Source organism: Oncorhynchus kisutch, linkage group LG22 (genome assembly GCF_002021735.2).
Source record: "Oncorhynchus kisutch isolate 150728-3 linkage group LG22, Okis_V2, whole genome shotgun sequence".
Taxonomy (NCBI): Eukaryota; Metazoa; Chordata; class Actinopteri; order Salmoniformes; family Salmonidae; genus Oncorhynchus; species Oncorhynchus kisutch.
Window position 1 is genome coordinate 1,903,552 of NC_034195.2, and position 24,531 is coordinate 1,928,082.

Here is a 24,531-nt window from a genome sequence, read left to right on the forward strand (position 1 = left end):
ACAACGGCCCTAAGCACACAGCCAAGACAACGCAAGAGTGGCTTCGGAACAAGTCTCTGAATCTCCTTGAGTGGCGCAGTCAGAGCCCGGACTTGAACACAATCAAACATCTCTGGAGAGACCTGAAAATAGCTGTGCAGCGACACTCCCCATCCAACCTGAGAGGACCTGCAGAGAAGAATGGGAGAAACTCCCCAAATACAGTGTGCCAAGCTTGTATCATCATACCCAAGAAGACTTGAGGCTGTAATCCCTGCCAAAGGTGCTTCAGCAAAGTACCGAGTAAAGGGTCTGAATACTTATGTAAATTATATTACATTTTTTAATAAAAACCAGTTTTTTTATGGGGTATTGTGTGTTGATTGATGGAATTATTATTTTTTATATCCATTTTAGAATATGGCTGTTAACAAAATATACGTTTCAACACAGATCCAAAAATTGCTTGCACGAGCACGAGAAAAACTAAGTATACAATTTATTTCCATCGCTTTTCCCAACCCATTTGAAGGTTTCTAAAAACGCAGCAATCACCTTGGTGGAGGATGAGCTTCATTACCATCTCAAAACCTTTCAGGAGAGTCAAACCAAAACCTTGTAGACGCTTCATGCAAATGCCAATTTTGGTTCAGTATTAACTTTTGTATGGAGGTATTTAGAGATTCATCCCATAAAAGTAATGGTTTGTAAAAACAAAAAAAGGGAAGACATTTATAGCCGGTACATATGAAAACTGACCTGAAAAAAAAATTATTTTCATTTCAGCAGGAAGGAGAGAATAATACGTTTGGGAATCGTAACAGGTACACTAAGTGACAGAAAAGAAACGAGCGCAGCACAAAACCTAAATGATTGATATGAGCCTATTTGTGTGATTCTGTATTAGTTATCATTTAACGCAGGACACCTTCGTAGTGTCAATCACGAGTGGAGTACAATAAAATAAAAAGTTCAAGCAGAAGCTGCTTTAAGAGCAGCATGACTGGCAAAAAGCATACAGTGATCCTACCCACGGATACAGTGATCCTACCCACGGATACAGTGATCCTACCCACGGATACAGTGATCCTACCCACGGATACAGTGAACCTACCCACGGATACAGTGATCCTACCCACGGATACAGTGATCCTACCCACGGATACAGTGATCCTACCCACGGATACAGTGATCCTACCCACGGATACAGTGATCCTACCCACGGATACAGTGATCCTACCCACGGATACAGTGATCCTACCCACGGATACAGTGATCCTACCCACGGATACAGTGATCCTACCCACGGATACAGTGATCCTACCCATGGATACAGTGATCCTACCCATGGGAATCTTTGTCTTCCCTGTCACTGAATAAGCATACAGTGATCCTACCCATGGGAATCTTTGTCTTCCCCGTCACTGAATAAGCATACAGTGATCCTACCCATGGGAATCTTTGTCTTCCCCGTCACTGAATAAGCATACAGTGATCCTACCCATGGGAATCTTTGTCTTCCCCGTCACTGAATAAGCATACAGTGATCCTACCCATGGGAATCTTTGTCTTCCCCGTCACTGAATAAGCATACAGTGATCCTACCCATGGGAATCTTTGTCTTCCCAGTCACTGAATAAGCATACAGTGATCCTACCCATGGGAATCTTGGTCTTCCCCGTCACTGAATAAGCATACAGTGATCCTACCCATGGGAATCTTTGTCTTCCCCGTCACTGAATAAGCATACAGTGATCCTACCCATGGGAATCTTTGTCTTCCCCGTCACTGAATAAGCATACAGTGATCCTACCCATGGGAATCTTTGTCTTCCCCGTCACTGAATAAGCATACAGTGATCCTACCCATGGGAATCTTGGTCTTCCCCGTCACTGAATAAGCATACAGTGATCCTACCCATGGGAATCTTTGTCTTCCCTGTCACTGAATAAGCACATCGTTGGAACACAACTATGACACCGCACTGTTACTCTTATAATAAATTCAATTTTGAAATTGTGCAAAGACACCAGCTGTGAACATACTAGCATTGAAAACATTTGAGTCAATTGTGGCTTACAATTCTAATAAGTGGACTCCATAAAATAACTTTGCTAAACTAGGATCTCTTTAAGAAAATCAAAAAGGTACAAAAAAGTAGGGTAGGAAAATAGTGTTATCTTGCGTCAACCAACAATAACGACATGAGGATCCCGTCCGTTTGTTTCTCATCTCCCTTTCTTTACCAACGAGAACATACAGCAACATTTAATAGTAACGCACCAATGAAATATATCCCAAATAAAATTGCACATGGTTAATCCAGCAGATACCGTACTGCTTGAACCTGCTGTTATAGAGCGTCTTTAGGCTGTCATAAGCATGACATAGCAGCAATGTACAGTGTTACTCCTTCGGGCTAAATGCTCAGAACGTTGGAGACAAATGTAATGTAAAGAGCTGATAAATGTATAAGACTCTATTCTTGAGGACAGACAATCATATCAATATTACAAAATGTGTTTCTATCTGGAAGTTCTGTGACATTGCACCATCCTGAACAGACCCCAGGTGTCGTTGGTGGTAATAATACATCATATACAGCGGTAGTCAGCCTAAGCATCTCAGCTTATTACCATTAACAGTTATGACTTTTCTATTGGGACTTCCAATCACGGCCGGTTGTGATACAGCCTGGAATCGAACCAGGGACTGTAGTGACGCCTCAAGCACTGAGATGCAATGCCTTAGACCCCTGCGCCACTCGGGAGCCCTTATAAACAGACTATATAATTGATGTCATGCTTTTAACGGCGATGTGAGCAGAGTTCCAGGAAAGTGTTCACAGAGACTCTACAGAGGGTATGTGGAAAAAAAAGACTTTACAGATTAAATGAACAAGGTATTGCACAGATTAATAAAAAGGCAACAATAAATATACACCAAATTCATGGAACATTTACATTACAATTTTAGTCAGGCTTTTGGAAGATTTTAGGATCAGTTTAGTGTCAGAACAGGTGTTGGGGGAGGAAAGACGTAACTAGTCATCCCATTCGTCATCATCTTCAAAATCCTCTTCGTCATCATCATCATCTTCATCTAGGAAATGACAAAACAAACTCGTAAACAAAGCATAGATCTGTATTTTGAGGGAAACTGGCAATAACACAATTCAGATGAGTACTTTAATTCAGCGTCTTGACAACTGCTCACCAATGCCTGCTCGGCACAAGACTTTATTCGGACGTTAAATTAAAGCCTAGGCATTAACTCAGGGAGCTAATGTATATCCTCAGATCTCAGGTTTTTCCTCAAGCTGTTAACTGAATCATTTCCATCACACTGACAGTGGGCACCTACCTGAGGAGTGGATGGCTTTGCTCCTCTTCTGCATTACTTCCATAAGTGCCCCCACTATGCCTGCCGAGGGTGCTGGTGTAGGGGAGCCAGAGTCTGGGCCGTCTGGTACCTGACACGCGCGCGCACACACACACACACACACACAGTTACAAACATGGAAATGCACACACACATGCACAGACAAAAATGGTACACTTACAGTTTTGAGCTGGATGCCCTGCCGTATCTGATCGAGCAGCGCATCGCGCCCCACAGTGGTGGCCGGTGGTTTGGAGACCGGTGCCTCCACCTTCTTCAGCTGGGTGCCCCCACGGATCTGCTCCAGCAGGGCAGACTTACCCCCCGAGCCCTGGGGTGAGCGGGACAACGGCACACCACAGTCCAACTCTGGAGGGGGCGGGGGTCCAGGTGGGGGTGGTGGAGGTGGTGGTGGAGGGGCTCCACAACCGGAGGGTGGTGGTGCTGGTGGGGGAGGTGGTGGTGCAGCCTGGGGTGCTGTGTTGGCATGCAAGGGTGGAGGAGGAGGTGGTGGTGGCTGGTGGTGGCCCCCTCTGGTGGGGGGCGGGGGTGGAGGGGGGGTTCCTAGGGCACCAGGCCTGGAGGGTGGGGGTGGGGGAGGGGCCGAGGTGGGGGCCCGAGAGGGTGGAGGTGGCGGGGCACCCCGGCCACCTCGCAATGGTGGTGGTGGGGGAGCTGGGCCCGAGCTGTGGGGCGGGGTAGGGGGAGGTGGGCCTCCCCGAGAGGGAGGAGGTGGTGGGGCTGCGTGGGACAGAGAGGGAAAGAGAAAGTCAGTTAAGGAGTCGCAATATTCCATCCAGCAGGGTTCAAATGACTGGGGTGCACAAGAGTACTGCACGGTCCCAATACAAATCACAGTTCTTTCACTTAATAAGCACTGAAAATGAATGTTGTTTCCAATTATAGGTTACCCCCAAGAGTTAATGTGTCATTCAAACCCTGTCATCCAGATACTCTGTTTCAAAGCACTCCAATGCACAGCCAAAACAACTCCCAGCACAGCGATGTGGCATTTAACATCCAAAATCAAACACTGATAAAAACTAAAGCACTCTACCACAACTCTCCAATCCATGCTTGATTTTCTGAGTCGAGTAGTAGAATACCTGGATCCCCATTAAGATTTTTTTAAATTAGTTAGACTTCTGGTACGTTCAACGTTCAAGAGCTCAGAAATTCACTTCTAGCAACATTTTCTATTATAGCCTTTCAACTCTGTTAATTAAAACTTCAGACAAACCACAAGCTAGTTAGCTTTATCCGGTCAAGCATGTCAAAGCTCACAGTCAACACCTGAGGCAGAAACACACTAACCACAACTCTATGGAAACACACAGTCAGTTACCCAACACACCACCTGCACGGCCCTGGAAAAATAACACATAATTAAGCCCCATCTGGCTTTCGCCATCTCATTACCAGTGGAGTGCATTCTCAACAAGGAAGTTCATCACATTCACAGTGGGTGGAATCCTTAATACTTCGAGATACACGGAACTCAGACGACGGTTCAGGTGAGCTCACCTTGCCTACGGAGCTCGTTCTTGACGGCCTCCACCCCTCCTTTCTTCTCGATGAAGTCGTAGATGACCTTGGAGGTCTCCTTGTCTTTGAGTTGCGCCTCTGAGATGCCACACATGTCAAACAGGTTCTTCAGCTCTGGGTCCAGGTTATTCAACTGGGACAGAGAAAGGGGGACAGAGAGAAAGACCTGGTCAGGAAAATAAAATAAAAAAGACACAGGCTAGCATCTGTGGTGTTTTGTAAAGGGCTACAAAGACGCTGTACAACCATGGCCTAAAATAAATTAAAAAATGCAATGGCAATATCATTTAACTCATGACTCATTGAGCACACAATAAACAAATGACTTTGTCAATCTAAGTGCCATCCTGCCTCCTGGTGGATTAAAAGGGGAATTGCACCTGGTGGAGCACACAACAATAACCCCAAACACACATCAAACTCCACAAAGAAATGGTACATTGAACACAAAATCAACATTTTGCAATAGCCATCTCAGTCTCCGGACTTGAAACCCATTGAAAACCTGTGGTTTGAATTTAAGAAGTTAGGCCACAAGATTCTGGAGGAATGGTATAACCCTCCCAACGTGTTCTCCAATTTCATAAAACATTTTAGAAAAAGGCTGTGTCATTATCCTCTCAAGGGGCGGGTGCTAGAGCCCCAATAAATTTGACCAATATCTGTTTTGTATTACTTGTTAAACAAAATCTCTAAGTAATTGTATTCCATTTTTTGAGCATACAATATAGCTCAGTATTTGTATTATTCATTTCATAGTATTTTTTGCTCATCTTTATAAAAGGGTGCCAATCATTACAGACCTGGCTATGTATTCAGTGTCTGCTAAATGGAATTTTTACATTATACACTGAGTGTACAAACTGCTGTTTCAATGACAGACTGACCAGGTGAAAGATGACCAGTTAAATCCACTTCAAATCAGGGTCGATGAAGGGCAGGAGACATATTAAAGAAGGATTTTTAAGCCTTGAGACAATTGAGACACTGTGTACGTGTGCCATTCAGAGGGTTAATGGGCAAGACAAAAAAGATTAAAGCACTTTTGAACAGTCTACCGGTTTGTGTCTAGAACTGCAACGCTGCTGGGTTTTTTCAAGCTCAACAGTTTCCCGGATGTATGAAGAATGGTCCACCACCCAAAGTACATCCGGCCAACTTGACCCAACTGTGCAAAGCTTTGGAGTCAACATGGGCCAGCATCCCTGTGGAACGCTTGACACCCTGAAGAGTCCACACCCAGATGAACTGAAGCTGTTCTGAGTGCAAACGAATTGCTCGCACCTGCTTGCCAGACAGGCAGGTCTTGGCAGGGGAGCTGTGCTGAGATGAACGTTGGGCTTGTAGCCTTTGCAAGAATCCGCATTGTACTCACCAGAATGGGGGAAGGTTGTCGTTGGCTGCTGGGTAGGGCAGCCGGGGACGAAGACCGGTAGTAAGTGGGAATTTGGGAAACCAGACAAGATAGTGGGGTTGCTAGGAGTGCGAGCCATCTCCCCAGTGTTTGCAAAACAGCGTGCTGCAAGTGTAGTGCGCTCCTCTTAACCTACGTAATTAAATCACACCAAAACCGACGCTGATCAACCTGAATCAGAATATAGCCTCGTTGTTGTTCCTGTCCAGATTGTAGCCTATTCAGTGCACCGTGGATCAGCCTGCCACTAGCCACTGCCAGTCGGCCTCCAACCGCCCCAACGGTGATGCACATGCCCAGACCCATGAGGGGGCCCCGTAAACTAGGAGAGCTGTTTTTAAATGTTACATTTAAAATGTTCAATGTTGTCTATGCCCTCTTTCATTGGCCTAGTCTTAAATGTTTTTAGAAATATTTATATATATATATTTCTATTTTAAAATCAGTCAGCATCCACAGCGTGGGTTATGTGGAGCGAACAGAACGGGTATGTTCTATGACTTCACTATCAGGTGTGGGTCTCTGAACAGTGTGTAGGCTATGATGCGCCTTGGGGTGCAGTGAATTTGCATGTTTGTACAATTGCGTTTCATTGGGCTAGGCTCGGGTTTACAGTGAAGTAGTAGTAGAACCTTGGATGTTCAGTTCTCCTTAACCGTATATCTCACTAGTGTGTGAAGTGTCACTTTTTACCACGTTATCACTATCGTTATCGTCTTCGGGTCATTGCAGCACTTCCGATTGAGTTATGGACAGATTAATTTTTTTAAACATACATTTTTTACAGGACAAGGGGAAATATTTTGTAACATAATTACCCTCAAAATAATTTTCCACCAACAGATGTGTCAATGCACCACACAACCAATAAACAAAACATACTGGCATGGATTGCATTAACACCACAGTAAATAGACAAACAGAAAACAGATCCTTCCCTACCCAGTATCAAAGGCTGAATGTCATTCAACTTTTTGCTGTTTTGTAACAATCTCTTTCCATTTGTTAAACAGTCCTCTGCACAGCTTGGATTGCATATGCTACAGTAATATAAAGGACTGAATGTCTCATTTATAAATCATAAATCTCCAGTCCGGGGCCCACAACGAGGGTGCCCAGTCCTCTGCACAGCTTGGATTGCATATGCTACAGTAATATAAAGGACTGAATGCACATCTAATTTATAAATCATAAATCTCCAGTCCGGGGCCCACAACGAGGGTGCCCAGTCCTCTGCACAGCTTGGATTGCATATGCTACAGTAATATAAAGGACTGAATGTCTAATTTATAGATCATAAATCTCCAGTCCGGGGCCCACAACGAGGGTGCCCAGTCCTCTGCACAGCTTGGATTGCATATGCTACAGTAATATAAAGGACTGAATGTCTAATTTAGAAATCATAAATCTCCAGTCCGGGGCCCACAACGAGGGTGCCCAGTCCTCTGCACAGCTTGGATTGCATATGCTACAGTAATATAAAGGACTGAATGCACGTCTAATTTATAAATCATAAATCTCCAGTCCGGGGCCCACAACGAGGGTGCCCAGTCCTCTGCACAGCTTGGATTGCATATGCTACAGTAATATAAAGGACTGAATGCACGTCTAATTTATAAATCATAAATCTCCAGTCCGGGGCCCACAACGAGGGTGCCCAGTCCTCTGCACAGCTTGGATTGCATATGCTACAGTAATATAAAGGACTGAATGCACGTCTAATTTATAAATCATAAATCTCCAGTCCGGGGCCCACAACGAGGGTGCCCAGTCCTCTGCACAGCTTGGATTGCATATGCTACAGTAATATAAAGGACTGAATGCCTAATTTATAAATCATAAATCTCCAGTCCGGGGCCCACAACGAGGGTGCCCAGTCCTCTGCACAGCTTGGATTGCATATGCTACAGTAATATAAAGGACTGAATGCACGTCTAATTTATAAATCATAAATCTCCAGTCCGGGGCCCACAACGAGGGTGCCCAGTCCTCTGCACAGCTTGGATTGCATATGCTACAGTAATATAAAGGACTGAATGTCTAATTTATAGATCATAAATCTCCAGTCCGGGGCCCACAACGAGGGTGCCCAGTCCTCTGCACAGCTTGGATTGCATATGCTACAGTAATATAAAGGACTGAATGCACGTCTAATTTATAAATCATAAATCTACACCTTATTTTTTTTAAACATAGCTACACCTATGGGCTTCTATGTTTTTCTGTTGTGCGTAATGTGCGGTAGCCTATATCCTAGGCTACGTATTGGATAACGGCACAATCAATTGGGCTCATATATAAATCAAATCCAGACATTCATTTAGCTTTAGAGTGACTCTTCTGGTTTGGACGGGAAATACTGGGTTACCCGGGAGCAAAGTGATTATTTGTGGGATGGAACATTTGTAAAATACCGGGAAAATATTCAACCCTCTGTGGCTGCTGGTGAACCATGATGTGCAGACATAATCAAAGTGACACTGGAACTGGCACACTTGCCATTCTTCAGGGTGTCTATAGGTTTCCATCCAATTGGCAACAGATTTTCATGTGAATATTCAAAAGCTACATAAAAACAACATGCACATTTCAGGGTTTAGTTTAGGAAAATGTGACAGGGTTTAGTTTAGGAAAATGTGACCGACCGGGAAATGCTTTATTTACTTGCATCCGTCTTTATGCCTCTAACTTTCTCATTCATCATTATTATTCACGATTCATTGAGGATTATCCGTAATCATGGTAGCATTCACATCATTTTTAAAGGTGACTCCAAAAGTTGACACAATATATTATCTACCATTCATTTCTATTGGGCACAAAATACTCTGCAACACAACCAAAACAAACAGCAAATTCATCCAACAAATCTGTAGTCACAAGCTTGATGTAGTCATTGCGTACTAGGGATATGGGACTAAATACTTAACCTTTGACTACTTTAACACAAGTGAATTTGTCCCAATACCTTTGCTCTCCTAAAATGGCGGGACTATATACAAAAAGTGCTGTAATTTCTACGGTTTAGAAATATGGATTTCTACGGTTTACCCGATATGGATTAAAATACCATCAAGTTAAAGCTGACAGTCTGCGCGTTAACCTCAGTCATTGTATAATTTCAAAGTGCTATGAGTACAGAGCCAAAACAACAATAAAAATGGTCACTGTCCCAATACTTTTATAGCTCACTGTATTTGGCGCATGGAGCTAGATGAGGAAATTTAGCTAGATGAGGAAATTTAGCTAGATGAGGAAATTTAGCTAGATGAGGAAATTTAGCTAGAATGGAAGAAATTATATAGTAAAACATGCAAAATAGCAAATGTAAACCCCCCAAATAAAAAACACTACCCTTGCCTCCCCCATCAGTAAATTGTGATCTGTCCCTTAGAGACTGCAGGAATTTAGTAGGTTGCCTGGCATTTTCCGCATGCGGTCTTATTAAATTGTGTAGTTAATAAAGATCATTGTTTGCCATATCTGTGTTGAGTTTGTGTCCTATTCTCTGACGCCGGAACATACCAGTCAAACAAGCTCTGCTCAATCCAGTACTTGTTTCTCAGTCCCTGCCGATGAAAAACATCCCCACAGCATGATGCTGCCATCACCATGATTGACTGTGGGGATGGTATTCTCGGGGTGATGTGAGGTGTTGGGTTTGCGCCAGACATAGCATTTTCCTTGATGGCCAAAAAGCTCAATTTTTGTCTCATCTGAGCAGAGTACCTTCTTCCATATGTTTGGGGAGTCTCCCACATGCCTTTTGGCGAACACCAAATGTGTTTGCTTATTTTTTTCTTTAATCAATGGCTTTTTTTCTGGACAATCTTCCGTAAAGCCCAGCTCTGTGGAGTGTACTGCTTAAAGTGGTCCCATGGACAGATACTCCAATCTCTGCTGTGTAGTTTTGCAGCTCCTTCAGGATTATCTTTGGTCTCTTTGTTGCCTCTCTGATTAATGCCCTCCTTGCCTGGTCTGTGAGTTTTGGTGGGCGGCCCTCTCTTGGCAGGTTTGTTGCGGTGCCAGATTCTTTCCATGTTTTAATAATGGATTTAATGGAGCTCTGTGGGATGTTCAAAGTTTTGGATATTTTTTTTTATAACCCAACCCTGATCTGTACTTCTCCACAACTTTGTCCCTGACCTGTTTGTAGAGCTCCTTGGTCTTCATGGTGCTGCTTGCTTGGTGGTGTCCCTTGCTTAGTATTGTTGCAGACTCTGGGGCCTTTCAGAACAGGACAGAACCATGTGACACTTAAAAGTCCATCTGTGTGCAATCTAACTAATTATGTGACTTCTGAGGAGAATTGGTTGCATCAGACTGTATTTAGGGGCTTCATAGCAAAGGGGGTGAATACATATGCAAAGGAGGTGAATACATATGCAAAGGGGGTGAATACATATGCAAAGGGGGTGAATACATATGCAAAGGGGGTGAATACATATGCAAAGGGGGTGAATACATATGCAAAGGGGGTGAATACATATGCAAAGGGGGTGAATACATATGCAAAGGGGGTGAATACATATGCAAAGGGGGTGAATACATATGCAAAGGGGGTGAATACATATGCAAAGGGAGTGAATACATATGCAAAGGGGGTGAATACATATGCAAAGGGGGTGAATACATATGCAAAGGGGGTGAATACATATGCACGCACCCCTTTTCCGTTTTTTATTTTTTCAAATGTTTTGAAACAAGTTATTTTTTCCATTTCACTTCACTAATTTGGAATATTTAATATTTAATAGGAAAACCGCCAAGGGGGTTGAATACTTTTACAAGGCACTGTATGACCTTCTTAAAACAATTCCATATGGTAGCTTACTAGAACCCCCCAGCCCACACAGCTTAGACAGGGTTTAGACTGTATGGGGTTTTGTTTAAGTTAGGAAGTCGCATAGAGAGAAAATGCATGAAAATCAACTTATGTTCCATTCATTTGCGCTTACCTCGGGTCGGAATCAGGGAATATGTGCTTAAGCCAACTTCTCTGACAGTTGTCTGAATGGCATGACAAAGATTGTCAGATGCCTAATTGTTAGGTCTAATATTGGCAAAAACACTTTTTTGGTGACCCGAGCAGAAACATTGAGTTTTGGGCAACACTCACAAACATATGTGATGGTGATGATTGATGAACTGCAGAACACAGGTATTCTATGAGGATCAACTGACTTATGACTTGCGCTACTGAAGCATAGCTGCCCAAAACAGTGACCAACAATTTTCCGGAATATTCTGGGTTGCAGGAGAGGCTTGTATGACGGCATTGGATGCATGATAAATATGTGCTGTATACAAATGAGGCCATTGTGTGGGTCAATCATGAGTCGACCACACAGGTCACCATTGTGTGCCCATGAAGGATCCGGTGTGTGTGTGGTACTCACATCGAAGCCTGTGTTTGGGTCCCAGCCCACATGGCCGATGTGCCTGAAGAGAGACAGACAAGGATGAGAACATACATACACGTGTACCCACAAGCAAGCCGATTCACAAACGTGTGTGGGTGTGCATTGCAACAATCACGTGCAAGCACAGACACTCACGTAAGACCACTCACTTGTGCGCACACACACAAACACACAGAGAGGGGCAATTATGAATGCAGACAAAACACAACTGAGCCATTGAAAAGGTTCTCAAGACACAAAGAACACCCTCAAACATGAGTGACAAGCTCAATACGTTACACAACTTCCGCTGCGCTACATCTCTCTACACAGACCCGTCTGTAGTCTCGACGGCAGTGTGGTCCACTCACTGGAAGTTGCTGGGGGTGCCTATGTCTGCCTTGGTGAGCTTCTTCCTCTTGCACTTGACTTTCTTCTCCTTCTTGCTGAGGCTGCTGTGCAGCATGTTGTTGATGTGGTGTGGCTGGGGAAGCTGCTGCTGAGAGTTGTGGAAGCGCACATTGTTAATCTCTGGGTTCTTGATGTCCACTGTGGCCATAGGGAGAGCCGGGCCTATAGAAGGAGGGAGAGATGGAGGAAGAAAATGAGAAGCTTCTAAAACTAGCTCAGAACCACTGCTGGGAAGCTCAGAAGCAGTGTTTCTCTCCCGAAATGAGGTGGAGTCAATCCAAAAGGTCGTCCTTTGGTTTCTTAGCATACTGGACAAGTTATATTACACAGGCCAAACAGATCATACACGATCATTTTAAATATTAATCATTTAAAAAAAGTTACACTTAGTTTGCATACTTGACTGGTAGTAAAAAGACAACTGTATAACTTGGCCTGTGTTGTGACTATGGTAGTCTCTGAAGTCCATCAATATTGCAATCTTTAAAATGTTTTTAAATATAAATATATAGAAACAAGGGAAAAAGTTCAAGACAGCTAACAATGAAGGACCACACACAATAAAACAGTATTTCGATGTATTTAGCACTATTTCAAAATAGTGTACAGACAACAAACAATAGAGGGCACCAATTGTCTATACAAATGCCAGGGCCTTAGTGAATATCATCTGTAGAAGCTGAAAACCAGCATGTGCCAAACAAAGTCAGTACAAATTCCATTAAAATTATAATTCAAAGTTTTTACATTTATGAAAAACATTGATGCAATTATGTAAATCATGTGCATTAATTGCTTAATTCACTAGAATTTAAATGGGATCATGGACATGAACTCTGACTGACGACAACCCTACCGTTAAACACCGCTCTCAGCCAGCTCTTAATCCTCGGCTCCTCTAGCACCACACCCCCCTCATTTGCCTCTTCATCATCCTCTTCCTCAAAAGGACAAGGGCGGGATGGACATGAACTCTGCATGACGACAACTCTACCATTAAATATCTCTTTAAACCAGCTCTTAATCCTCGGTTCCTCTAGCACCACACCCCCCTCCTTTTCCTCTTCATCCTCCTCCGCTCTCTCTTCCTCAAAAGGACAGGGGCAGGACAACAGCATATAAAGCCCATCCACGAGCAGTACTGGACACCCAAGCAGACCCAACCAGTCTCCCAACTTCAACTCACTGTCCAATGACTCTGTTAAAGACAGGCTTGATAAAGAGGTTGTGCAATACATCCTTGTGCCATCCATATGATAGTGTTGGGTAGACCAACCGACTGGCGAGGCTTTCAGACTGACACAACGGAATAGCACAGCACAACTCAAGAAACGGTGACAGAATCAAACTGGCTCATAGACAGTGCTTGTCCTCCCATTGTTTGTTCCTTATGTGACATCAGTCATATTAACTTTAGAGCTGGAAGCCATGTTGCTGCTTGGACAATTCAAATATACTCTTGTTGATCATCTGTTGCTTGGTTTAAAATTCTGCTAATTCTTTGGACTGTTAATGGTAAAAATTACCCAAGAGGCACCAACATGGCTGCTATAAAACGTACACGATGTTGTCTAGGAACATTATAATAATGACTTCTGATTGAAACTGCAATGGCCAACAAACAGAGCTACAGTAGTTCTGTGAACTACTCTTGCATGAGGAATAACCTTACGTGAGACCTAGGTTAGGCTTCAGTTCAGCGGGATAACAGTCTTATGGCATGCACATGATTCGGGTTTTACCCCAGTTAGTCACACAAACTCTCAATACATGGTGTGGTCAAACCTCCCCCTGTCCCGGCATTTGATTACGCTCCTCGAGTCCCCTGTTAATCTCCACAATATGCAGATGGGTCAGACATAAATCAGTAATCTACAGCTAATCCCAACCAAATCCCTGGATTTCCTACAAATGTTAGAAGTCTCAGCTATCGACGAGGACTTTGAAAGCTCCTTCACCATGAGACATGTTTACCCTCCTTGTACATCACCAGAAGCTTTCAATGGAAAACGTGCAACAAATCCCGGGAGTGGTACCATACAGATGGTTGTCTTTGGCTGTATGAAAGTCAATGATTGACAGATAATGTCAATGGTTGTCCAGTCCATATTAGGGTTCAGAAACCTCATAAATGTAATGATTAAATATTAAAGCGCACACGGTCAGCATGACAGTGAATTATGACATGGAAAACAAATTGGGGGAGGGAAGCAAAAGACCTCTCCATCATGGTTGACAACTCCACGGTGTTCCCATCCCAGAGTGCAAAGAACCATGGATTGACCCTGGACAACACCCTGTCATTCTCTGAAAACATAAAAGCGGTGACTCACTCCTGCAGGTTCATGCTCTGCAACATCTTTAGAGTATGACCCTTCCTCACACAGAAAGCGGCGTGGGTCCTAATCCAGGCACTCGTCATCTCCCATCTAGACTACTGAAACACTGGCTGGGCTCCCTGCTTGTGCCATCATACCCCTGCACCTTATCCAGAACGCCGCAGCCCGCTTTGGGAGAACCTGGGAATGTTGAACACGTCACCCCGCTCCTCTGCACAATCCACTGGCTTCCAGTCGAAGCTCGGAGACACCACAAAACCAGAGTGCTTGCCTACGGAGCAGTAAAGGGAACTGCTCTTCCCTACCTTCAGGCTCTGCTCAAACCCTACAACCCAACCCGAGCACTCCGTTCTGCCACCGTCGGTCTCTTGGCCCTCCCCCCTATGGGGAGGTCTTGTCCCGCTCAGCCCAGTCAAAGCTCTTCTCTGTTCTGGCACCCCAATGGCGGAACCAGCTTCCCCCTGACGCTAGGACAGCAGAGTCCCTGTCCATCTTCCCCCTGACGCTAGGACAACAGAGTCCCTGTCCATCTTCCCCCTGACGCTAGGACAGCAGAGTCCCTGTCCATCTTCCCCCTGACGCTAGGACAACAGAGTCCCTGTCCATCTTCCCCCTGATGCTAGGACAACAGAGTCCCTGTCCATCTTTCCCCTGATGCTAGGACAACAGAGTCCCTGTCCATCTTCCCCCTGACGCTAGGACAACAGAGTCCCTGTCCATCTTCCCCCTGACGCTAGGACAGCAGAGTCCCTGTCCATCTTCCCCCTGACGCTAGGACAGCAGAGTCCCTGTCCATCTTCCCCCTGATGCTAGGACAACAGAGTCCCTGTCATTCTTCCCCCTGATGCTAGGACAACAGAGTCTCTGTCCATCTTCCGAAAACATCTGAAACCCTACCTCTTCAAAGAGTATATTAAATTAAACTCACAGCGATGTGTGTATGTGTGTGTACACATGCATCTACTCCAATACATTTGATTTCGCTTGACTGATTATAGGAGAACTACGCTTTTAAATGGTAAAATAACCAAAGATTACATTTAAATAAAACATGTTGAAGGTCAAATTTGGACTAACCAAATTGGTACAAATCAAAGAATGGACAACATACCATTTGCAGGGTCACATCTTTTCTCTGCAAAACAAAATGGGAACAATTATAATTTCGCAGCCAATGCAAGTGGGCTTTGGCACACCTATCAGAGCGACAGAGAGTGTTGATGGAAGTGTCGAAGGACAAAGTGTCTGGAAAGTGTTCAGAGTGAGTTTATGAGAGTCATGGACAAAGGGAAATGCCATGGAAGTCCATGGAAATGTTGGAGAAAATACCAGTTCCATTCAGATCCTGGGAGCCAAATGCATTTCACTCAGGAGGAGAAGGATGCATTTTCACAAGTTCAGAAAATATGCACAAAAAAAAAGACAAGAAGTACTGGTGCAGAATGAAAGCTAGTGTCCCTACCATACCATTACAGTAGACCCCTTCCCTGCCCCACGTCTGAAAGCACACTCCTCACAGCAAGAGCAGCAAACTTCAAAGGCCGGCATGGAGAGAGAAACAGAGAGATGTAGAGAAGCCAGAGAGGAACACCACTGCAGCCTTTAGCGCAGAAAGACCCTCTTCTGTTTTTACAGACAGAAACCGTGCCGTCGGAAAGTATTTAGACCCCTTGACTTTTTCCACATTTTGTTAAGTTACAGCCTTATCCAAAAAATGATTACGTCCTCCCCCCCCCCTCAATCTACACAATGGGAGTTTTTTTTTTAAGTGTTTGCTAATTTATTAAAAATAAAAACATTTACATAAGTATTCAGACTCTTTACGCAGTACTTTGTTGAAGCATCTTTGGCAGCGAATACAGTCTCGAGTTTTCTTGGTTATGACGCTAAAAGCTTGCCACATCTGTATTTGGGGAGTTTCTCCCATTCTTCTGCAGATTCTGTCAAGCTCGGTCAGGCTGGATGGGGAGCGTTGCTGCTCAGCTATTATCAGGTCTCTACAGAGATGTTCGATCGGGTTCAAGTCCGGGCTCTGGATGGGCCACTCAAGGACATTCACAGACTTGTCCCGTCTTTGCTGTGTGCTTAGGGTCGTTGTCCTGTTGGAAGGTGAACCTTCACCAGAGTCTGAGATCCTGAGCAGGTTTTCATCAAGGATCTCGCTGTACTTTGCACGGTTCATCTTTGCCTTGATCCTCCCAGTCCCTGCCGCTGAAAAACATCCCCACAGCATGCTGCCACCACCATGATTCATCGTAGGGATGGTGCCAGGTTTTCTCCAGACGTGACTGTTCGCATTCAGGCCAAAGAGTTCAAAATTGGTTTCATCATACCAGAGAATATTCTTTCTCATGGTCAGAGTCTTTAGGTGCCTTTTGGCAAACTCCAAGCAGGCTGTCATGTGCATTTTACTGAGGAGTGGTTTCCATCTGGCCACTACCATAAAGGCCTCATTGGTGGAGTGCTGCACTGGCCTCAGTGGTTGTCCTTCTGGAAGATTCTCCCATCTTCACAGGGGAACTCTAGAGCTCTGTCAGAGTGACCGTCGTCTTCTTGTACACCTCCCTGACCAAGGCCCTTCTCCCCAGAGGGCTCAGTTTGGCCGGACGGCAAGCTCTAGGAAGAGTCTTGGTGGTTACAAAATTCTTCCATTTAAGAATGGAGGCAACTGTGTTCTTGGGGACCTTCAATGCTGCAGACATTTTTTGGTACCCTTCCCCAGATATGTGCCTCAACACAATCCTGTCTCTGAGCTCTACGGTCAAAACCATCGACGTCATGGCATGGTTTTTGCTCTGACATGCACTGTCAACTGTGGGACCTTTATATAGACAGGTGTGTGCCTTTCCAAATCATGTCCAATCAATTGAATTTGCCACAGGTGGACTCCAATCAAATTGTAGAAACATCTCAAGGATGATCAATGGAAAAGGATGCACCCGAACAAAATTTAGAGTCTCACAGCATAGGGTCTAAATACTTATGTAAATAAGGTATTTAGGTTTTTTAGACTATGGCTGTAAGGTAACATGTGGAAAAAGTCAAGGGGTCTGAATACTTTCCGAAGACACTGTATATCACTGATTTTCCAACAGCAACCAGCAGGAAAAATTTGACACAGGGCTCCATTCCAAAACAATTCCTAGACCGTTGTTGACCCCAAATGAACCCCCTCGCAGGTCTGAGTTACAAGATGGGTCTCAGGTAATAGAGGGATCGGCTTGGGATGGGGCCCTGTGGTCTTGTTAGTAGTAGCGCAGGAAGAGAAATTGAAGCTTCCTCCAGAAGATGAAAGGTTGAGGTGGTGAGAAAGCAGATGTAGAGTAGACTGAGCACACCGAGCCACTGTAGTTACCCGTTTTACGTTGGCGTCTGCCGAGTAGCTCGTTAAGTGCGGCTCTAAATCGCTTGGCCTCTTCCTCGCTAGCGAAGTTCAGGCCTACCTGGCAGTTCTGGAGATAAAGAGAGTAAAGAGAGATCAGTCTTTTTTAAGACACTGTCCTTGTGGGGTCCAAAAGCTTTCAAGCGGCGAGATTTCATACTTACATCTCCTGCGAATGAAATGAAATACGACCTAGAGCTGTTGATTGAGAAGTTATTGTAGAGCTCCTGTTCAAACATGGTTTTCCCTTCCTGAAGAGAGAGAAATAACATTAATTAGTGAACTGCCTTTTGGCAGCAGAGGGAATTCCTCAGGAAAGGGACTCAGTGTTAGGCTAGCTTCAACCATCCTTCATCTACTTCACTCACCTTGATGTCAAAGACCCTGATGAAGTAGGACCTCAGAGGGTTATCCTTGATCAGACAGGCTACTCCGCAGCACCTCTTCATCCAGGATGAGCTCCTGTCTGCCCCATACACCTGGACCACCGCTGAGCACAGGGTCTAAGGACGAATTCACGGTGGGAGTGTTACAGCAAAGTAAAAACACTATAGTGACACGTTTTGATAATAAAATGTGATTAAGCAGCATTAGATTGCACATTGTCTTCGGTCTTCACAAAACTACCTTAACTAGTGGAATGCCTCTAGGGGGAAATGTGTAAATGATGGCCATATAGAGGAAGCGGACCACATACACGAACAGGAAACACTGATTACTTGCCCCAAGAGCATAGTACAACATTTGCAGATAATACACCCTGAGAATATCTGATAGGGAATGATGACAGACATAGCCAGTGGCCACACAATCTAAAGCTTTGTTTGCTTCAAGGACACAGAGCGACCTGTGCCAATCACAAAACGAGATGAGGAAGAGGAAATACCATTCTAGCTCGCTTCCTCTTCAGTGATTTATTATTGCGGGTAGGAGAGAAAGAACATGAGGAAGCACTTCTCTCCTCAAACTCACACCTCATCATAACACAGGAAAGGTCACTGGCCAGACCATAGGCCACTAGCCAGACCATAGTACATTGGATTTGATTAGTTAGGACACCCCAAAAATTAGGTTTTATTTTTTTGCCTGATTACGTTTATTTTTTCCCCAAAAATTCTGTTTTCCCCCTTGGTTTTTCCAGTTCTCAGGTTTCCACTATCAAAAAAAAGAGAGATGTTCTAAGTCCACAAAAAATGCTTAGATTAGGCTGGCAATAATATAGTGCCTATAAGAACATCCAATTGGTAGAGAGAAATAGTCCTAAAATAACTACAACCTAAAACTTCTTAACTGGGAATATTGAAGACTCATGTTAAAAAGGAACCACCAGCTTTCATGTGTTCTCATGTTCTGAGCAAGGAACTGAAACGTTAGCTTTCTTACTTCTCTAACATTGTGGTTTTGCATTATTTAAACCAAATTGAACATGTTTCAATATTTATTTGAGGCTACATTTATTTAATTTATGTATTATATTAAGTTAAAATAAAAGTGTTCATTCAGTATTGTTGTAATTGTCATTATTACAAATATATATCAAAATCGTTTGATTAATCTGTATCGGCGATCTTTGGTCCTCCAATAAATAGGTATCGGTGTTGAAAAATCGTAATCAATCGACCTCTAGTATACACACACACTCCAGGGATTTTCATTATTTTTTTACATTGTAGAATAAAAGCGAAGACATCAAAACTAATAAATAGCACATATCGAATCATATAGAAACCAAAAAAGTGTTTAAAATATAAAATATATTTTGATTTGAATGAGATTCTTCAAAGCAGCCACCCATTTGCACACTTTTGGCATTCTCTCAACCAGCTTCACCTGGAATGCTTTTCAAACAGTCTTGAAGGAGTTTCCCTAATGCTGAGCACTTTTCGGCTGCTTTCCCTTCAATCTGCGATCAAACTCATCCCAAACATCTCAACTGGGTTGATGTTGGATGATTGTGGAGGCCAGGTCATCTGATGCAGCACTCCATCACTCTCCTTCTTGGTCAAATAGCCCTTACACAGCCTGGAGATGTGTTGGGTCATTGTCATGGCACATCAAAGCACTGAAACACCATCACACCTCCTCCTCCATGCTTCACGGTGGGAACTACACATGTGGAGATCATCCGTTCATCGTCTCACAAAGACAAGGCGGTTGGAACCAAAAATCTCAAATGTGGACTCATCAGAACAAAGGACAGATTTCCACAGGTCTAATGAGCATTGCTCGTGTTTCTTTGTCCAAGCAAGACTCTTCTTATTATTGGTGTCCTTTAGTAGTGGTTTCTTTGCAGCAATTCAACCATGTAGGCCTGATTCACGCAGTCTCCTCTGAACAGATGAAGTTGAGATGTGTCTGTTACTTGAACTCTTGTGAAGCATTTATTTGGGCTGCAATTTCTGAATCAGAAACTCTAATGAACTTATCCTCTGCAGCAGAGGTAACTCTGGGTCTTCCTTTCCTGTGGGGGTCCTCATGAGGGCCAGTTTCATGTTTTTTGGCGACTGCACTTGAAGGAACTTTAAAAGTTGAGAAATTTTCCAAATTGACTGACCTTCATGTCTTAAAGTAATGATGGACTGCCTTTTCTCTTTGCTCATTTAAGCTGTTCTTGCCATAACATGGACTTGGTATTTTACCAAATAGGGCTATCTTCTGTATACCACTCCTATGTTGTCAAAACACAACTGATTGGCTCAAATGCATGAAGGAAAGAAATTCCACAAATGTACTTTTACCAAGGCACACCTGTTAATTGAAATGCATTCCCTGGAATGAGTAGGTGTCCACATTTTGGACTGGTACTAATACACACACAAAAGTTTGGGGTAATGTAGAAATGTCCTACATAATATATTAAATATTTATATTTTTTATTTTTTATCCATTAAAATAACATAAATTTGATCAGAAATACAGTGTAGACATTGTTACTGTTGTAAATTACTATTGTAGCTGGAAACAGCAGATTTTTTATGGAATATCTACATAGGCATACAGAGTCCCATTATCAGCAACCATCACTCCTGTGTTCCAATGGCACGGTGCTAGCTAATCCAAATTTGTCATTTTAAAGGGCTAATTGATCATTAGAAAACTCTTTTGCAATTATGTTAGCACAGCTGAAAACTGTGTCCTGATTAAAGAAGCAATACAACTAGCCTTCAGACCAGTTGAGTATTTGGAGCATCAGCATTTGTGGGTTCGATTACAGGCAGAAACAAAGACCTTTCTTCTGAAACTCATCAGTCTATTCTTGTTCTGAGAAATTAAGGCTATTCCATGCGAGAAATTGCCAATAAACTGAAGATCTTGTACAATGCTGAGTACTATTCCCTTCACAGAACAGTGCAAACTGGCTTTAACCAGAATAGAAAGAGGAGTGGGAGGCCCTGGTGCACAACTGAGCAAGAGGACAAGTACATTAGAGTGTCTAGTTTGAGAAACAGATGCCTCACAAGTCCTCAACAGGCAGCTTCATTAAATAGTACCCGCAAAACAACAGTCTCAACGTCAACAGTGAAGAGGAGACTCCGGGATGCTTGCCTTCTAGGCAGAGTTCCTCTGTCCAGTCTCAACATCAACAGTGAAGAGGAGACTCCGGGATGCTTGCCTTCTAGGCAGAGTTCCTCTGTCCAGTCTCAACATCAACAGTGAAGAGGAGACTCCGGGATGCTTGCCTTCTAGGCAGAGTTCCTCTGTCCAGTCTCAACATCAACAGTGAAGAGGTGACTCCGGGATGCTGGCCTTCTAGGAAGAGTTGCAAAGAAAAAGCCATATCTCAGACTGGCCAATAAAAAGAAAGGATTAAGATGTGCAATAGAACACAGCTTGACCGTATGGTACGTAAGAAGTGCCCATCAAGCCAATTTAACTTGTGGGAGGTGCTTCATGGGGTGAAATCTCTTCAGATTACCTCAACAAATTGACAACTAAAATGCCAAAGGTAGTAACTGCTGCAAATGGAGGATTCTTTGACAAAAGCTCAATTTTAAGGACAATTATTATTTAAATTAAAGTCATTATTTATTACCTGGTCAACGTCTTGTCTATATTTCCTATTCATTTTGCAACTCATTTCATGTATGTTTTCATGGAATAAGGACATTACTAAGTGACCCCAAACTTTTGAACGGCAGTGTTTATGTTTTTTATTTATTGCTTGTGGCGGCAATGATTTAGCAGCAGTGCCCCGCAGCTGCTAAATGATTCTAGGGGAAACACTGTTAAACCACATCAGGAGACCACTTCAATTCAAGTGCAAACCAGTCAGAGACCATTGTTTGGTTAGCGTTGTTTCTATAGCGCTTATGTGATTGCAGAATTTGCAAAACAAATGGCCACTAGATTGATGCAAATAATCACGATATCATTCTGCCAGGTAGGAATAGGCTACTTTGTAGTTTAATTGAGAAGGTTTGCAGTCTGAAAGTGTACTGTATACCGATATGTGCACAGAACACAGATAGGGTCAATCCAGATCAGTATGTTCTCAATCCCCATGGTAGGAAAAATGTTGAGGGATAAAAAGAACACACATCAAAGCTATGGCTCTGTCTTAATAGACACTCAGCTTTGACTTACGGCAAATGGTGATATGTTATTTATTTAGACAGTGTACTGTAGGCTATAGTAGTCGTTCCACTGGGCTGCCATTTGACACTTACTGTAATCTAATTCAGCTTCTCAATAATAAACTGATTTGACTTTCATCCTTACAAAAAACAATTGTCGTAAAAGTGCAGTAACTACAGTAAAATATTTTGGGATGCAGTATTTGCAGAATACTGCCCTCCGACTGCAGTTATACTGCAATCCCACAGCAGTCTTTTTTTTGTAAAGGGCACAACTACCTTCTTAGCCTTTAGCATTGGGGAAATAGTTGCTTCTTCCCGCAACGAACCTGTGTTATCTGTGTAAACAATGGCTCGTGTAAACAATGGGACGAGGCAAGGATAATATGCATGTTCTGAACATATTCCATTGTGCAAACACGGATTTGACAGCGATCGTTATCAAATAAAAACAAAATACTGACGTGCAAACATGCCAGACAGACTGCAGTGCATCAGTTGGTTGAGTAACGTTAAGTTGTCCATTTTATATCACACACCGTAGCGTTCAACCTTAACTTAGGTCAACACTATCGGTCATGTTTATTAATGTTTACTGTTTACAGCCAAGCCAGGCGAAAACCACTAATACTCCAGAGGCACACGTTATATTTCCAAGCCAATTTCTTGACAGCAAATCCATCTGACAGGCAAACAGTTCTGCTTATCCAAACATCGTTCCAGCAAAGCCATGGAAAAAGATGCTGAGCTGTCATGCGTCTTATTGGCCTACAGCCAGGTTATTTCCTAACGTTAGCCTACATAACACTAACATTTAGCCTAACACGTTATTTTGCAACGGTGCAGGTAGACAAATTGCACTTGAACTTGAGAGCGTGGCATGGTCGTAAACAAGACAACTTACATTGCATTTCCTGCCCAGGTAGTTGAATAGGCATTCGTTCTCTTGCGGGGTGAGGAGTATGGAGCCAATATTTCCAACCCGCCGCTGCTGAGAATGGCTATTCATGTTCGTAAATAACTTCTCAATAAACAAAATTAACTGTTTTACTCTTGAACATTACATCAAATTGGTGCAGCCTTTGGTCGCCATGGCCTGCAACCGGATCATCTCATGACGTTGTTTCAAAGGTAGAGGTCTGCAAAATGAAATATTTCAGGATCCTGGTTGTTGGATAACAACCTCCATGACTAAATGGTGGGAACCCCAATCTTTGCAGAATGCAAATTCTAAACTTTCATTCCGAACTCCAGCTGCAGCATCGATACATCCATCCAACATGGCAGTGTAAAGGAACAACCATTCCAATGAAGATAGGGGTCATGGAGAAATATACAAATACTATTCAATTGAAGGGCAGGGCTTTCCGAACGAAATTAATTTCCATTCAAAAAAGATGTTGCCTGTCGTCTTTAAATGTTCTGATGTTAGAATATAACGAGGATGCCAAAATATCCCGAACTATGAAATGGTCTAGCCCTATTTCCCAGTGGATTTTGTAACATGAATGCAGTATACTGAGAGGTTGCGCGTGGAGCTGGGCAGGGACTGGTGTTGGTTACTTATGAGGGAGGAGCTACTACCGTTGTCATATTTTTAAGAAGATGGATACAATGTTACATATGTACAATATAGCCTACTTTATTACATTTTGGGCACAAATACTTTATATTTCTTATAATTGCGCTGCCTCTCACCCCCCCCCCCCCCCCCCCCCTCTCTCAAACACACTGAGGTCAGTGAGTTCAATTGTTATCAATATGGATATTTTGGAGTTTTAAAACAAGTCCAAAAGCTATATCATAATTTGAACATGGGGGCATGACTAACATGACTCATGTTTTCAAGTTTAACGTCCTCTAGCCTTATACTACCACACTGCACAGTTCTTCAGTCACCCCAACAACTGAGCCTCAATACCCCCTGGGGTGTAGATTTGCATCAAAGTGCCCTCCATGTCTTCCATCCAACATATAAAAAGGGGAGGAAGAGAGATAGACAGATGGACAGACTTTAACTGAGGGGGCTGTCCTACCAGGTGCCACCTGGCCCTTGCTTAAACCCTGTCAATGAGGTATTAGCAAATCATTAATCTGTTAGGCT

At 43.4% G+C, this 24,531-nt stretch overlaps 1 protein-coding gene across 2 annotated transcripts; it reads right to left on the reverse strand.

The window, feature by feature from the left end:
- Nucleotides 1–466: 466 nt before the first annotated feature.
- Nucleotides 467–23,967, reverse strand: LOC109866797 (WASP like actin nucleation promoting factor). 2 transcript variants are annotated; one of them, XM_020455637.2, is made up of 11 exons: nt 23,332–23,967; nt 18,222–18,356; nt 18,018–18,104; nt 17,827–17,923; nt 15,583–15,606; nt 12,093–12,294; nt 11,719–11,761; nt 4,885–5,038; nt 3,542–4,101; nt 3,343–3,451; nt 467–3,081 (listed from the first exon to the last, which is right to left on the reverse strand). In XM_020455637.2, exons 1-11 carry the CDS (start codon nt 23,434–23,436, stop codon nt 3,023–3,025), a joined length of 1,575 nt encoding a protein of 524 aa, XP_020311226.2. In that variant the 5' UTR covers nt 23,437–23,967; the 3' UTR covers nt 467–3,022. The 2 variants fall into 2 exon arrangements, with proteins under 2 accessions (XP_020311226.2, XP_031657862.1); XM_031802002.1 differs by lacking the exon at nt 15,583–15,606 and having other exon boundaries at nt 23,332–23,950.
- Nucleotides 23,968–24,531: the final 564 nt, after the last annotated feature.